The sequence below is a fragment of the Aptenodytes patagonicus genome, chromosome 4 (assembly GCF_965638725.1).
Source record: "Aptenodytes patagonicus chromosome 4, bAptPat1.pri.cur, whole genome shotgun sequence".
Lineage (NCBI taxonomy): Eukaryota > Metazoa > Chordata > Aves > Sphenisciformes > Spheniscidae > Aptenodytes > Aptenodytes patagonicus.
In genome coordinates this window covers 45,614,880-45,630,581 of record NC_134952.1, presented here as the reverse complement: position 1 = coordinate 45,630,581, position 15,702 = coordinate 45,614,880, and the positions used below count along the sequence as shown (strand labels likewise).

Genomic DNA, 15,702 nt, shown 5'->3' with positions numbered 1-15,702 from the left:
ATCGGGGGCCGGGGCCGCCTGAGGGGCGACCGCCCTCCGCGCCTCACAGGAGCCTCCCCCCACAGGGGCGGGGCCGGGCCGGGCGCCTCCCGCCACCGCGCCTGCGCGCAGCGGCCCGTCCCCGCCAACGCCCTCCCGCGGGCGGGAACCCGGAAGTGGGCAGCGCCGGCGGCTCCCGGCGGGCCGGCGGGTAGCGGGGGCTCCGCCGGGCGGGCGCAGCCGGCACCCCGCGGCGGGGGCAGCGGCGGCTGGCATGGTGCTGGCGGCAGCGCGCCGCGCCCGCGTTGCACGGAGGAAGCCCGAGCGGAGCCGCGATGGAGATGCTGCTGCCGCCCGTGTGAGTGCGGCGGCGGGGCGGGCGGGGAGGCTGACGGGCTCCCGGAGCCCGCCGGGGCGGCGGTGCGGAGCGGAGCGCTGTGCCGTGGGCTGGGGGCGCGGGGCCGGGCCCAGCCGCGTAGCAGCGAACTGAGCTGCCGCGGCGCCCCGCAGCCCGCCCGGCCCGTGGCGCGGCCGGCCCGCCCCGGGCCCCTCGGCACCGGGCGGGGAGCGGTGCCCGCGGGCAGCCTCTGCCCCGGCGGGGGGGACCCGGACCCGGCCGCGGCGGCGCGGGGCGGCGCTGGCGGGAGGGTCGCGTCGGCGACCCGGCGGCGGAGCCCGTGAGCGACAGCCGGGGGCGGCAGCCGGCTGTCTGGTGCCCGGCGGGCCGGGGCTCCCCAGGGCCAGCGCGGCCGCCCGGTGGTTTGAGGTGCCCCGCGGTGCCCGCGTCGGCGGGGCGTTGGGTGCCGGGGCGGGCATCGGCCGGGCGGGCGGGCTGGGCCGTGGGGGGAGCGGGCGCTGGGCTCCCCGCGGGCGGGCAGGGCTGCCGGCACCCCCGCCCCGCCGCCTTCCCCGGTGCCTTCCAGCTTGCGGGGACAGGCTTTTTTTTTCTTTTTTCCCTCCTCCCCCTCACTCCTTCTGCTTCCTCCATATGTGGTCCCAAATTACTCCCTGTTTGACTCAGCAGTCATGCTCATCACACTCTCGGTTTTCTGGTTATTTAGTTAAGCATCTTTTTTAGTAGCAGTGCGCTAGGCAAGCCACGTATTTCCAGCTGCACTTCAGTTGGGTTCATCCAGTATTTTATATGCTCCAGTTCAGCGTAGCTTCCTTCTGTGCCTTCAGGAGGTTGTGTTTTCAGGTACGCTGCGGGTGAGGCTCTTGAGAACAAACCAAAGGCAACCAGTTGCAGACAGCTTTGACCCAGCTGGTGGAATGGTAAGAGACAGTCCAGTAACTTCAGGCAGACTGGCAGTTCTCAAAACAGAAGGCATGTGGCTGACGGTTTTGTAGGCTTCATTACCTTGAAACAAAGTCATCCTGTGTGACAAATTGATGAAACTTCAGCAAATGAATTTACGCTCCATAGGAACTCCTCCGTCTATCCAGGTTGCTTGGCAGCTCTTTACAGGCAACTCTGACCATTTTTTTTCTTGCGTATCTGTATGTGATGTGTATATAGTCTGTATACGTATGCAGATCTGTACACATCAGTATCTGATGCATTGCTTTGGGATGTAAAAAGGTGCCGTAGAAGAAGTGTTCTTATCTTGGACTTGAGAAGTCAGTGGTATAATTAAAAGCTGGGTCTCTTCCTCACAGATAGTCTTTGGTGTTTTGAGTGTTTCCTGAAGTCACTGATTTCTGTGTATCATTTTTTTGTATGCTGATCGCTACATATGTCACTTAATTTAGAAGAGTAATGTTCAGTCTAAAGGAGTTGCTAGATAGGATGTCTTTTTTTTTTTTACCTCCATACAGCAGCATGTGTATGTGCTCTATAACATGTAACTTGATTTTTTTTTTTTCTGATTGATGCAAAATTGCTGTCTGTTAGTGGGCCTCTTTCAGTAATGAGTTGTATCACTTTCAAAATTGAGCATGCAACTTTTAATTCATAGCAGTTTCATGGTGCAATGTATTAAGTTGGTAGTAGTTTGAGCTCTGTAGATGGATCTTACTTTGTTAGCCAGTGTTTTATAGAGACTTTTTCTATTCCTTTGTTGCTTGATGCAGTGTCATGCTGTTTTGCTCCAAAATTTTGTAGCTAGTTTTGGAATCATGAAAAGTAGAGCCAGCTACTTTGCTTTGCATGTTGTTATAGTGCACAGAATATAGAGATCTAGGTTAAAATCTTAAATTATCGCTGAGTTTTTCTTTTAAGCTTCTTTAGACATGCCCAGGTAAAAGGTTTTAGTTATGGTAGAGGAGAGGCTGGAATTACGGGAGTCAATGCATACGTTCAGTTGGGCTATTCTTACCTAAAGCAAGTAAGATTGAGTTTTCATTTGAAATCAGATCTCTGATCTACCAGGGTCAGTTGCCCCACCAAGTGACTTCAGTAACTTTGCTTATTTCCAGCTCAGAGCTTCAGAAATACAATTACAATAGTGTAGGTGAAAACATCACTGATGCTAAGCATTTTCTAAGTACTACAACAATGTAATTTGCCTTATAAGAATAACATTGTGATTGTAAACACGAAACTAACTGGCTTGGCTTGGCATGAAAAACCCACTTGCTGTTTGGACAGTCCTAGTGACTGAGGGATGTACATTTTTCTACAGAAGTTAGTGTCTGTAGAACTTGGGTATTTCTTATAGAAAGAGATAATTGTAGATAGAGCTAATGATTTGTCACACTACCTAGTTTTTCTCTTGCTATTTTGGGTGGGTTTTTGTGAGTAAGAAAAATTCAGAGGTTGGTCGCTTTTGCTTTTCAAAACATTGAGTGGATCTGCAAAACTACCCAGTTTTTCCTCACACTCACCTATATCTCATGCTGCTGCTAGGGAAAGCCTGGACAATTACAGTAGTCATCATGTCTTCCTGTCAAAGGTGAACTGGGAGTTGCGTGAACCAGTAAGGGAGGTCCTGGTGGAAGGGCAGAGAGTGGCTCTTGTCTCACAGGCGGTGAAGGCATTCAGAGACTGGGGTGATGGATGCTGCGTTCTGCCATCGATCTGTACGGGCACCGGGCTAAAAGTTTCTGAACCCCTGCTTCTCACCTCACTTCGGGGCTTATTGGAAATATTCTAGGGCATCATCTTCATGTTTTCGTTAGTCAAGATTATTGTTAGCCCTGAGTGCCTTTGTCAACCTCACTAATGTTGGTCGCCAACTTATTGCTTCCTCAGGAATTCTACCTACTCCTCCACCCTGTTGGTAATAGGGAAACCAAAATTGCTTGGAGTAAAGAATAAGTTGAAGTGCAGATTTTCTCCTCCTCCCCAAGATGAAGGTGGAGAAAATAAGAGTGACAGAACTGGAGATTAGACAGAAGTATTAACTCTCCTCTTTTTTTCTCTTTCTTTCCAGATGTACCAAACTTTGTCATCAGAAGCCCTTGGATCTGAAAGATGATAACACTGAAATTCACTGTCCTATTACAGTAAATCCATGGCACATGAAGAAAGCTTTTAAAGTTATGAATGAATTAAGAAGGTATTACTTCACTCTGTACATCTGCCTGGAGTCCATAATACATTTTTACTTTCATTTGCATTTAAGTTAATAATAATAGTTTATTTGTTAAGAACATGCAATTCCAGAAGTATAGCTGATGAGAAGGATTAAATCTACAATGAAGTGATAGCTGAATGATAGTCATGTGACAATAGTTGTAATGTGTGCAGTATGTTTTTGCCCCTCATAAGTTAATCAAAACTAGGTTTATGAGACTTGAAAAATATTTAGAGGTTGTATTTACAGAGTTCCAGCTACTGATCCTGTCTTGTATGTAGCTGATCCTGGATAAATGAAAAGTGGCTCTTTAGTTGAGCCTAAGGCTCTTTGTATGCCTGTTGTTGATTTTTGTGGTAGGCTGTGAACTGGAAAAATGTTAAAATTTTCTAGTCTGGAGACATAGATCACAGTCTAACAAATGTAAACCAACTGACAGTACGCTCTCTTTTCTGAGTTATTTTTTGCTTGCGCCCTGGGAGGAATTGATGAACTCCCAAATCAAATGTTGAAAGTAACTTTTCTCAATAAAGTTTTGTAAGACCTTGAGTGATACTACCATCAGTTTCAGCAAAACTGGGAGACTGGTGCTGATGCTGTTCTTAGCACCCGTATTGATTTATTTTCTACATATGAGTAGGTGAGATGGTGTTGAAAACTGTGACAGCTGGTAATTAGAGCTCACAACTGAGCTCTGGTAATTAGGACTCGCAACTATCACTGACAGTAATTCAGCTTTATAACTAACAGCAACAGTGAAGAAATTAAATAAATAAAACACTTCTTTAGCATAGACAATACCGGAGGGTGTGAAAATCCTGTAGTCCTTTGGTATTTCCCATATAAGATTAAAAACTGGAGAGGCTTCGGCTGAAAAAAAGACAGCAACTCATACCCTATTAAAGTATGCCTCTGCCTTTGATCTTCGCTGTTCCGTATGGGTAAATCTTTAATACTATGGTAGATACTGTGATCAGATCAATGTATTTATCTGGCTGTGACAGTTTGTACTGTACTGGAAGATGGGAGAAAATCATACGCTGACTATAAATGACTTAAATCCAGCTCAAAGACTTCCATAGTCTGAGGATAATGGGATAAGAGCAGAGACTTTTTCTAGTATGTTAACAGCCTAGTTACCTTATGCTGGAAGGACTGATACTTGTTGCTTCACCTTACTTACGCCCTTGTCTTTTTCAATGATCCCAGTAATCAGATTCAGTGTCTCAAGGAGTGTAATAAAGCCTGGCTGGAGCCAGTAGCCATGACTTCCTAAGGATAAGCAAGAGTTTAGATGAAGAAACAGTTTCCTAGAATGAATCTTACAACAGTTTCAGAAGTCAGAAACCTTACCTGCATTTTGTTGTGTTGCAAGTAAAAGATATGTGGTCTTCCAGCAGAGTGCATTGTTGAAGGCCGTGGATTATTTTCAGAATATACTTTAGTTTCCATGGTTACTTAAATTCGAATTGCTGTAAAAGCAATTTGAGCAATTTTGTCTTACATGTATAAATAGTTAAAGTTGGAACAGGAGCAGTGCCATGCAAACCTTAACTGTAGTTCTTATTTAATAAGGTAGTTGATGCAGCAATGTTTACTGTTTAAGCCAAGTACAGCTTTTAAAATGGTAAGTGCTAATTAGATAAGATTATAAACGTTAATATTTGTATTACTTTGAAAAAATAAATATTTTAGAAATGTTTCAGACTTCATTACTCTAAATGAAGACCTAATATTAATCAAGTAAATGATCTTTCTGATTTTATTGACTACATTTTTAAAGTGGTTTCTGTCTCAGTTCTTTTCATTAGTGTAGCACAAGCAGGTATTTGCCAGAGGTATACTCTCCAGAAAGTGGATAACTAGTGAAGAAATCATCTGCTTAAGCACCTAAAATACATTGGTTTTGGAATGCTTAAGTCTGTGAGTTTATATTACATTTTTGGCAGCTGTCAAGTTGCCTGGTTCTGTTAGCTCATAAGAGGGCTTTTCTGTGCCTTCAAATTTTGACAAATTTGAGTAATTTTGTCCTTGGTAGTTTTTGTCATTTCATTACTCACCATCATCTCAACACTGAGTCAGAGATCATTAGGATAGCTAATTAGTTCTTGACATATGAAGAAATTACCCTCTGATGCCTGTCTTTCCTCTTCATTATAATTTGCTTTTATCACAATGAAATTTGACCTTGCCTATATGTTTTTAAAATCCTCATTCTTACAAACGAGACTTTACCAAAGCCTTTTGAAGATGTGGGTAATGACCTTTCTCTGTATAAACCAATGAAGAATAACCTGCAAGCTGGTAACCAGTTATTGTTCTTAAATCTATACTTTTTTGTCCCCCCCTTCTCATTTTCTCTTTTCCCGTACCAAGATGGTGTACCCCCCACAGCTCTGTTGATTCAGTCGCTCTATACAAGCAAATTAGTACGATATAGCTTCAGAATGCAAGCTTTTCTGAAATAAATTGGTGTGCCCTCATGAAATGAAGGTGCTGAGTTGCTGTGGAAGCCACAAGGTGCTTGCAGCAGAGCACATGATTAAGTTTATAAGCTTGTTTATTTAGTAGTTTATTTCGCTTGTCAGCTTTGTAGTAACACAGAGTGTGTTCATTCACCTAATGCAGTTCCAGACTAGAGATGTACCTGGACTACCTCTAAGTTTCTATGTCTATATATGCGCAATGTAATTAATTAGCTGGAGTTTTGTATTGATGTAATTCTCTTGCTTCTGGCTTCATGGTTATCTTTGGTATTTCTGTGCAGCTAAGTATAAAACCTTTTGTTCCTGTTGTCAGGATACGTGCAGGTGTCTGAAAAAGCTGGGTATCTGACAACCTCTTATGTGCAGCTTTCTGTTTCAATTTTTATATAATAAATGTAATAGTTGTTTTCAAGCTCCTCTGAATTGTGTGTTTCATCTGGGTATGGTCATTACCTTATATTATACGTCTTTTTTGATAATAGCCATATTGCAAGCTAAACTTATGAGATTTAGATAGTTGCTGTAGGTATTAAGAGCCGAAAGGGGGAAAATATTCTAATGCCAGGATTGCAATATGGCCTTAAACGTTAGTTGTGGCCACCAAAATTTTTGGTGTGACCTCCACAAGGCCACCTTGAGGCTGTGCTCAAAGAAATCGGGTGATTGCAGAGGCTGAGAGGTCACGGAGTTTTCTTTGGACTGAGGTGAATATCTGAGCAGTCTGGCTGAGAGCTCTAGCTCTGCCAGAGCAAAATGCAACTGCTCACCCCAGTCTCTGCTACAACTCTGTGTGGTAGCTGCAAGCTATAAGAAAGTCTGCACTCTAGCTGCAATATATATTCAAGAAAGGTAAAAATTTATCTTTTCAAAAGTACTGAGAATAGAGGTCACTGGAGATTGACGTACAGCTCTAGCTCCGTCCCTAAGGAATACGTTCTGTTAAATTGTACTTTCCCCTCTTCCCTTTGTTGCCCTGGCTCTGAGTTTTGTGGATTGTGTGCTACTTTTACAGGGAGAGTGCTAGCATGAGAAGGAAATAAAAGGCGACTGTGACTATGGCTATTTAGATGCTGGGAGATTGCAGCCTTTTGATATTGTGGTGTGTAGTGTTTTTTTTTTTTTCTCCCCCTCCTCTTTCCATCTAGAAAATTGGATTATAAAGAGTACACGGTGTGGTAGGTTTAACTGGAAGAGGTATATCCAATAGCTGTAAACTGCATTGGAAACACCTGTATTAGGAATGATTATAAATGAGATGCTAGTTTGTTGCAACAGAAGAGGGAGGAAATATGTATTACAGTCTCAAAGGACGAGAATGCAAATGGATGTAATGAAGAGAAAAAGTCAGGCAAGATACGAAGTTAACCATAAATTCTAAACTGGTCAGAGTGGAAAAAAAAATTGCTATTGTGTGCATGGGCTGTGTATGAAAAATGCTTGGAAAACAGTAAATATAGAGATGATCGAGTAGTGATTTTGAACAGTTAAGTAGGTATGAGCTTCCAGTGTAATGTAACTCAGGCATCACAATTGAAGTTTGGATTCTTTATCTGTGAAGTCTTATTTCTTATATAATTTTTTTAGTGTTTGTGTATATCAAATTCTTTTTTTCTATCACAGTTATTCAGAGAGGCCCAGACTTCTAGTGAGAAGGTTTATAAATTGGGCTGATACAAATTTTGGTTATTCAATGCAGAAAAAGTCTGTGCAAGAAATCACAATTCAGTTGTTTGATTTTTTAGAAAGTTCTGTGTACCCGAGCACCATCTGTAATCCGACTGAGTAATAGCCATGTGGTTGTGTAATGCATTTAAAAACAATGCTTCATCAACATTTTCCCATGCCTGCCTCTTTTGAGGGCATGGGAAAAGAAACTGTGTGTGATATAATATGCTTTTCTGTGGTAGTTCATTTATGTGAAATTGCCTTCTCTGATATTTCTAAATAGTCAAAACTTGCTGTGTGATGTGACGATAGTAGCTGAAGACATGGAAATTGCAGCGCATAGAGTTGTGCTAGCCGCCTGCAGCCCCTACTTCCATGCCATGTTTACAGGTACCAAATGTTTCAATACTTACTATGTTCGAATCCAATCCAACTGTATAAAGCACAAAATTAAATTACTTTTGCTCTTTAAGATCTCATTTAATTTTTAGATAAGCCAATAGGAACATTTGGGTTTTTAATGAATATTTTTTTTTGCAGTCTAAGGACATACTGGCAATTTATTCTTTGTTAGCATGATGAATGCTTTAAAAAGTCTCCTTCATTTAATCAAATTTATATGTTAAGTAAGCCAGGAATAGTAGAGTTGTTACACCCTTTAAGGCTCTAGTAATCTCACTTGTCCAAAAGAAGGTTAAAATAACTTCCATGCGAATTTTGGAGTAAATTGTGTCCTTTAACAACTACTGCTGCTACGTTCTTCAGACCCCGAGTACTCTAGGCTGTTAGCAGATACAAAAACTTTCTGTGGCTTTGGTGGCCTATAGCTGGAGTGCATGTTTCGGTATTTTTAGGGTAATTCTCCATGACAGATGTACTCTGCATCATTGCCACAACTTTTCTGTGCAGGCTTGATTCTGCCTCTGCTCGCTCCATGCTGGCCAAGTTCCTGCTTTGCTGCTACAACAGGAATGCTGAGGGCTTACGAGGCTAAGATAGGTTCAGGTTCATAGGAGCCTCCAGCTGAATTCCCGTGCTGCGGGTTTAATTCCATAATGGTTATAAATCACATTGAAATCATGTGGAATTTGGTGTCAAAGCGAGAGTGCTACTAAATGCATGTTAAAATTAACTTCTGAATTTTTGTCTGTTCCTTCTCAAATCTCGTGCCAATTTGGTTGTTAATGTTGACTGACTGAAATGAAAAGAATTCTCTGCAACGTATTGCTTCTGACCACCAGCTCAGGTGGAGGCAGAAGTGTGACTCTTGGCCGGCCAGTATACAAGCAAATTGGTGTTTTAATAACTTTAATTGTATGCAACTGGAAGATTGATGAAATCTGAAATACTGTTGTGTCCTGGGGAAGCAGCTGATTATTCTTGATTTTATATGCAAATAGTTTGACACAACCGAAGCTAGAAGTGGAGTCACTACTAGCAGCAACAATGCTTTAAAGTTGTGTGTAAAATTAAATATCTATTCCTCTAGTAGTTCTTCAAGTTTGCGTATGTGGTTGAGACAAACATTCCGGGTGACTGATACATTCTTTCTTAATTTTTACTGCTTTCTTTAAAGTTAGAATGAAAACAGCTGCTTCCACAGTTCCTTTTCATCACCTTAGTAACAGAGAAACACAAGCCTCTTACATTAGTTCTGTATTAAAGATTAACTGTTGTTGACTGTCGCATTGAAAATATTCTTTACTCAGAGTACAAGTTTTATATTATGCTTTCTGTGGCAGACAAGACATTTCTGCTTGTTACGACTGCCCTTTCTGTGGAGAAGTTTGACTTGTTAGGAACGCCAGTGCAGCGGTGTCTGTGGCCACTCTCCAGATGGAATCACTGAAATCTTGGTCGTTTCCTTGTTTCAGTCCCTTTTAATTTTTTTTTTTGCTTATTTTATGTTTTTAAATGTAGGCTGTCTTTGACCCCCAGGGGTATGGGAGGTGGGAACACTCACCTGAGTATTGAGTGGGAAGCGTTTAACCCATACATCTGTGGCAATGTTTGTGTAGTTGGTGAACCAAATTGGTGGGAGTTTAAGTAGTATCCAGCTGTGGCTTCAAGAGTTATCAACAGATTTTATACCACTATCATAGGCTGCTTTCAGCAGGGCACAGCTGTGGTGTTGGTGTGTTTCAATCATTCCCCACAGAAAAAATCCTGAAGTTCATCGTAATTGTTATCTCCATGAACCCTGCAATTCGCACTTCTCAGGTGGATTTGTATTCTCATCCAGTACTCCACAAGTTCAAATAAGCAAGTTTGATCCCTTAACCAGCTACAACCAAATGGAAAAGTATCTTCCGCCATCCAGAATAAATCAGTGACTGAAAAGACAGTAAGAAAAATTGCACTTTTATGCTTCAGGTTTAGTTCTTGACTAGAAATTAGAAGCTTATATTTGGACATGTTTGCAGGTTACTTCCTTCTTTCTCTGAGTCATTGGGTACTGACTGCTGTGCAGGACGGCATATGGCATTAACTGAGATCAAACCCTCTGCCTGGGTTTCCACTTGTTGCAGTGGTAGAAGTAGCCCTATTAAATACCGAGAAAGAAAAAGTTACTGCCTTTTAAAGCTAGTAACAATTTTAAGTAGAGGGGAGAAGAAAGATTAAACATCTGGGACTATGTTACCAGGAATAATTCTTCCTTCTGTATGTGGTGAAATTCTACAGAAATGTATATTGTGATCTGAATTAAATGCACTTAAATGATTAGAGGAAAGGATTATAAAACATCATTGAAGGGTCACTTCAGTGGCCCTAGGGCCTGACTTGGGACAAGGTTTAATTTTCTCTTCTGCCAAGGCAGTTATCCTTAGGGAATCACCTGCTCTGTTCGCTTCCATTCTCCATTTGTAAAATTCTTTTTAAAAAAAAAAAGCCTTCCTTACATTACTTTGTGAGGAACCATATAAGCTTTTTAGATAGCCTTTTAGTAACTTCAACTCAACTAGTGCTCTGCTGCTCCTGCTTGGGAGGTTGGATCAGCTCAGTGCTTTCCTTTCTGATCACGATATGCTTTCCTTTCTGTTCACGATATGCTTTCCTGTCACTAACAACTCTGTGGAGATATGGTGGTGCAACTTCCAGTCATGAACTCAGTTCTTCAGCAGATTGAATTCTAGACTGAGACTGCCTTGTGAGTGAATCTATGGTTTCTTGCATGTGATCTGTCAAACAAGTCTGGATCACAAGAGGACTGATTTAGAATTGTAAAGACTGCATGTCTGTTTAGCATGAAAGATAGAAGCAAGCCTTTGTTTTTGGGTTTTATTTTTTGCATATCATAGAATCATAGAATAGTTTGGGTTGGAAGGGACCTCTAAAGGTCATCTAGTCCAACCCCCCTGCTGTGGGGGGGGGCGGGGGGTTGGACTAAATGCATGTTTCTAGTTGACATCTTCAACTAGATCAGGTTGCTCAGAGCCCTGTCCAACCTGATCCTGAATGTTTCCAGGGATGGGGCATCCACCACCTCTCTGGGCAACCTGTGCCAGTGTTTCACCACCCTCAGTGTAAACAATTTCTTCCTTATATCTAGTGTAAATCTACCCCCCTTTAGTTTAAAGCCATTCCCCCTTGTCCTGTCGCAACAGGCCCTGCTAAAAAGTTTGTTGCCATCTAAAAAAGATAAGCCCCCTTTAAGTACTGATAGGCTGCAATAAGGTCTCCCCGAAGCCTTCTCTTCTCCTGGCTGAACAACCCCAACTCTCTCAGCCTTTCTTCATAGGAGAGGGGTTCCGTCCCCCTGGTCATTTTTGTGGCCCTCTTCTGGACCCGCTCCAACAGGTCTGTGTCTTTCTTATGCTGGGGGCTCCAGAGCTGGATGCAGTACTCCAGGTGGGGTCTGACCAGAGCAGAGTAGAGGGGCAGAATCCCCTCCCTCGACCTGCTGGCCACGCTTCTTTTGATGCAGCCCAGGATACAACTGGCCTTCTGGGCTGTGAGCGCACATTGCTGGCTCATGTCCAGCTTTTCATCCACCAGTACCCCCAAGTCCTTCTCGGCAGGGCTGGTCTCAATCCCTTCATCCCCCAGCCTGGATTGATACTGGGGGTTGCCCCGACCCAGGTGCAGGACCTTGTACTTGGCCTTGTTAAACCTGATGAGGTTCACACAGGCCCACTTCTCAAGCTTGTCCAGGTCCCTCTGGATGGCATCCCGTCCCTCTGGTGTGTCGACCGTACCACTCAGCTTGGTGTCATCTGCAGACTTGCTGAGGGTGCACTCGATCCCCCTGTCTATGTCATTGATGAAGATATTAAACAGTACTGGTCCCACTATGGACCCCTGCAGGACACCACTCATCACCAACCTCCATCTGGACATTGAGCTGTTGACCACTACCCTCTGGATGCGACCATCCAACCAATTCCTCACCCACTGGACAGTCCACCCATCAAATCCATACCTCTCCAGTTTAGAGAGAAGGATGTTGTGGGGGACTGTGTCAAAGGCCTTAGAGAGGTCCAGAGAGACAACATCTGTAGCCCCTCCCACGTCCACTGATGTAGTCACTCCATCACAGAAGGCCACTAGGTTAGTCAGGCAGGACTTGCCCTTGGTGAAGTCATGCTGGCTGTCTCGAATCACCTCCCTGTCCTCCATGTGCCTTAGCATAGCTTCCAGGAGGATCTGTTCCAAGATCTTCCCAGGCACAGAGGTGAGACTGACTGGCCTGTAGTTCTCTGGGTCTTCCTTTTTTCCCTTTTGAAAAATGGGGGTTATGTTTCCCCTTTTCCAGTCAGTGGGAACTTCACCAGACTGCCACGACTTCTCAAATACGATGGATAGTGGCTTAGCAACCTCATCTGCCAGTTCCTTCAGGACCCGTGGATGGATCTCATCGGGTCCCATGGTCTTGTGCACTTTCAGGTGCCTTAGATGGTCTCGAACCTGATGTTCTCCCACAGTGGGCGGCTCTTCATTCTCCCAGTCCCTGCCTTTGCCTTCTGCAGCTTGGGTGGTGAGGCTCGAGCACTTGCCGGTGAAGACCGAGGCAAAAAAGTCATTGAGTACCTCCGCCTTCTCCATGTCCCAGGTAACCAGGTCTCTCGTTTTGTTCTGGAGAGGGCCCAAATTTTCCCTTGTCTTCCTTTTATGCCCGACATACCTATAAATCTTTTCTTGTTGTCCTTGGCGTCCCTGGCCAGATTTAATTCTATCAGGGCTTTAGCTTTCCTAACCTGATCCCTGGCTGCTCAGACCATTTCTCTGTATTCCTCCCAGGGTACCTGTCCTTGCTTCCACCCTCTGTAGGCTTCCTTTTTGTGTTGGAGTTTGTCCGGGAGCTCCTTGTTCATCCACACAGGCCTCCTGGCGTTTTTGCCTGACTTCCTCTTTGTTGGGATGCATCGCTCCTGAGCTTGAAGGAGATGATCCTCGACTATTACCCAGCTTTCTTGGGCCCCTCTTCCCTCCAGGGCTTTGTCCCATGGCATTCTACCAAGCAGATCCCTGAAGAGGCCAGAGTCTGCTCTCCTGAAGTCCAGGGTAGTGAGCTTGCTGTGCGCCCTCCTCGGTGCCCTAAGGATCCTGAACTCCACCATTTTGTGGTCATATTTGTGGTATATTCTGGGCTCTGTTGTTAAATGGAGAAGGTGTCTATCCATGGCTCTAGAAGCCTTGACACAAAATCTGAAAACAAACCTAATGTGCTCACAGAATATCAAACTCTACTCTCCCACACACACAATTTTCCCAAAGGACCACCTCCACAGCAGCTTGCATAATAAATAACTTGCAGCATGCATCTTCTGAAGATCAATAGGTTTAATCTGTGTCAAACTAGAAGTAGAAACTTGGAATACAGGGCCTTGCGGAGAACGCACTGCAATCATCCTTCAAAGGTGTAGAGATATGTTTCAGAAGAGCCCGTGAAAAAAGAAAGTTCTGTGGGGGCTGGATTTTGCTGGTTTTGATGTAGTTCGTCATTGTTTTCTGGAATGCTAGCAACCTGTGCTGCCATTAAGCAGTAGTACGTTGCTGTAGATGGTCTTCTGCCCTTCCTACCACTTAAAGGGTTGATTTAAAATGCCATTCCTTACCCTTCAGCTAAAAAAAAAGGCATGAATAACAATAAATTTCTCAGTGATGATCCCTTTGCCAAATGCACTGGGTAAAATACATTGTTTGGCACCAATCCTGGAGACCACAGGGTAACAAACAGTGAAAACGTGTATGTACTTCATAAGGAAATATCAGCAATGATAACCATCTTCTGATTCACTTCCCCATCCTGTCTGCTTCTGTTGTATACATTAAATGTTACCTCATCAATTCCCTTATCTCTAGATGCCTAGGGGAAAGAAATAAGAATACATCCAATATAGAAGAATAAGAAATTAATGTATCCAGAGACCGGGATATACTCTTGCAAAGTCAAAGTTGATATATCTACCAACATAACTGGTGTAGTTCATGTTTTGCTTGCCAGTGCAAGTCAATGCAAAAAAGGGTTAAAGGTCTGAGATGACCAGATGTGTGGTTGGTAGTCATGGAGAAGGTTGTAATCATTACTTCAAAAATGTATCTTTGGGCAATTATTTCAGATATAAACAAAATGTTGCATTTTGAGAAACATCATATTTTAGAAGGCAGAAGCTATTTTGCAGGCCTTTCTATGAAGATCAGTTGTGGCATATGGCCAATATGTCAGCCTCCACAAAATGAGATCCAACAAGTTTTCCCTTGCTTACCATTTTATCTTAGCTTGAGTTTTAACTGTTAAATCAGATCTGTAATGGAGGTGAAATTGCTAAGGGAGTAATAGGTAGGCAAGCAAAGAAACAGGGATGTTAATTCTTCTGTGAAGATATAATTTTTCTTTTTTAAATAAAATGACTCCAGATGCATTTGGTATGCTCCTTCGATTAAGAAGTTAATAAAGCTAGAGTATTTTAATAGCTTGCTTTGCCAGCAAAATGTTTTTGTATGCATTTGAAGGGTCTTATTTAGGTCTGATAACAATATTTTCCTGATACTGTACACTGGAGAAAATAGGTCACCTGCAGTAAAAGTGTTGACCCAGGTAGCATTCGCATGATGGTAACAACAAAGTCTTCCTTTCTCATTGGAGGGAGGAAGGAAAGAAATGGAATTATTATTATTAAAGTTGTTCTACTATCACAAGTGATCATACACAAAAAGTTCTGCTGCTGGCAGGAGCAATTACTATTAAACTTTTACATATGTGCTGTATTTCTATCTAATTTACTTGACTAATAAACTGTATTTGTAGGTGAGATGAGTGAAAGCCGAGCAAAGAGAGTTCGAATAAAGGAAGTCGATGGCTGGACTCTAAGGATACTTATTGATTATATTTACACTGCTGAAATTCAAGTTACAGAAGAAAACGTGCAGGTAAGAGTAAGAATATTTTCTGCAACAAAAGAGATGTGATGTGCAGAGTCATTTCTTTTGTCAGTGTGGTTCAACTCCAACATGGGAAATCTCATCTGCAAACTGGAATTTTTTCAGACCTTGTGCTTACAAAGCAAGTAGTCGTGCTGTTTCAATTCTGGGTCAAATTCAAAGTCTACTGAAGTAAATGAAGACTCAGTTGACTTTAATAGGCTTTGCAACCAAACCTTATGTAACACAATAAAATAGATGGTCTACTCTGCCTAAAATTAATGCTGTCAGCCACCTCTGTACCACCCCCTCTCTGATACTTTAGTGCAATTTACATAAACAAAGTAGATTGTTCCTAAATGTGAAACCATGTCCTCCAATTAAGCTGTTCTGTTTGTTTTAATATATTTTTTTCCTGCTAGCCTGCAGAATAAATTACTTTCTCCTGCTCAGTCTCTGTACATCGCCAGTGGCCAGTTGTGCAGAAATTTTTAGGTACTGCTGTGTTTTGTTGTTTTTTGTTGGTTTTTTTTTTAAATCAACCAATATCTATCATGAAGGTTTTGCCCGTCCCACACAAACAGAGCTAATCAGTCTTTCTAATCGGCTGTACCTTAAGCTGAAACTTCAATTAGAACAAAACAAACACAAGCTTAGAAAACATAGCTTCCTGCCCTTAATGTTTTCTAACC

General features: G+C 43.0%; 1 protein-coding gene across 3 annotated transcripts in view; it reads left to right on the top strand.

Moving 5' to 3' along the window:
• The first annotated feature begins 219 nt into the window (after positions 1 to 219).
• The window catches only part of KLHL2 (kelch like family member 2), a 63,821-nt gene continuing 48,338 nt past the window's right edge, over positions 220 to 15,702 (top strand). The window contains exons 1-4 of one of the 3 annotated variants that reach the window (XM_076336568.1): positions 220 to 337; positions 3,354 to 3,479; positions 7,932 to 8,038; positions 14,898 to 15,019. In XM_076336568.1, coding sequence (XP_076192683.1) covers positions 315 to 337; positions 3,354 to 3,479; positions 7,932 to 8,038; positions 14,898 to 15,019 — 378 coding nt within the window. In that variant the 5' untranslated portion in view covers positions 220 to 314. Of the gene's footprint in view, positions 338 to 3,353; positions 3,480 to 7,931; positions 8,039 to 14,897; positions 15,020 to 15,702 lie in introns of those variants that run through there. The other 2 variants (XM_076336567.1, XM_076336569.1) reach the window with 2 other exon arrangements.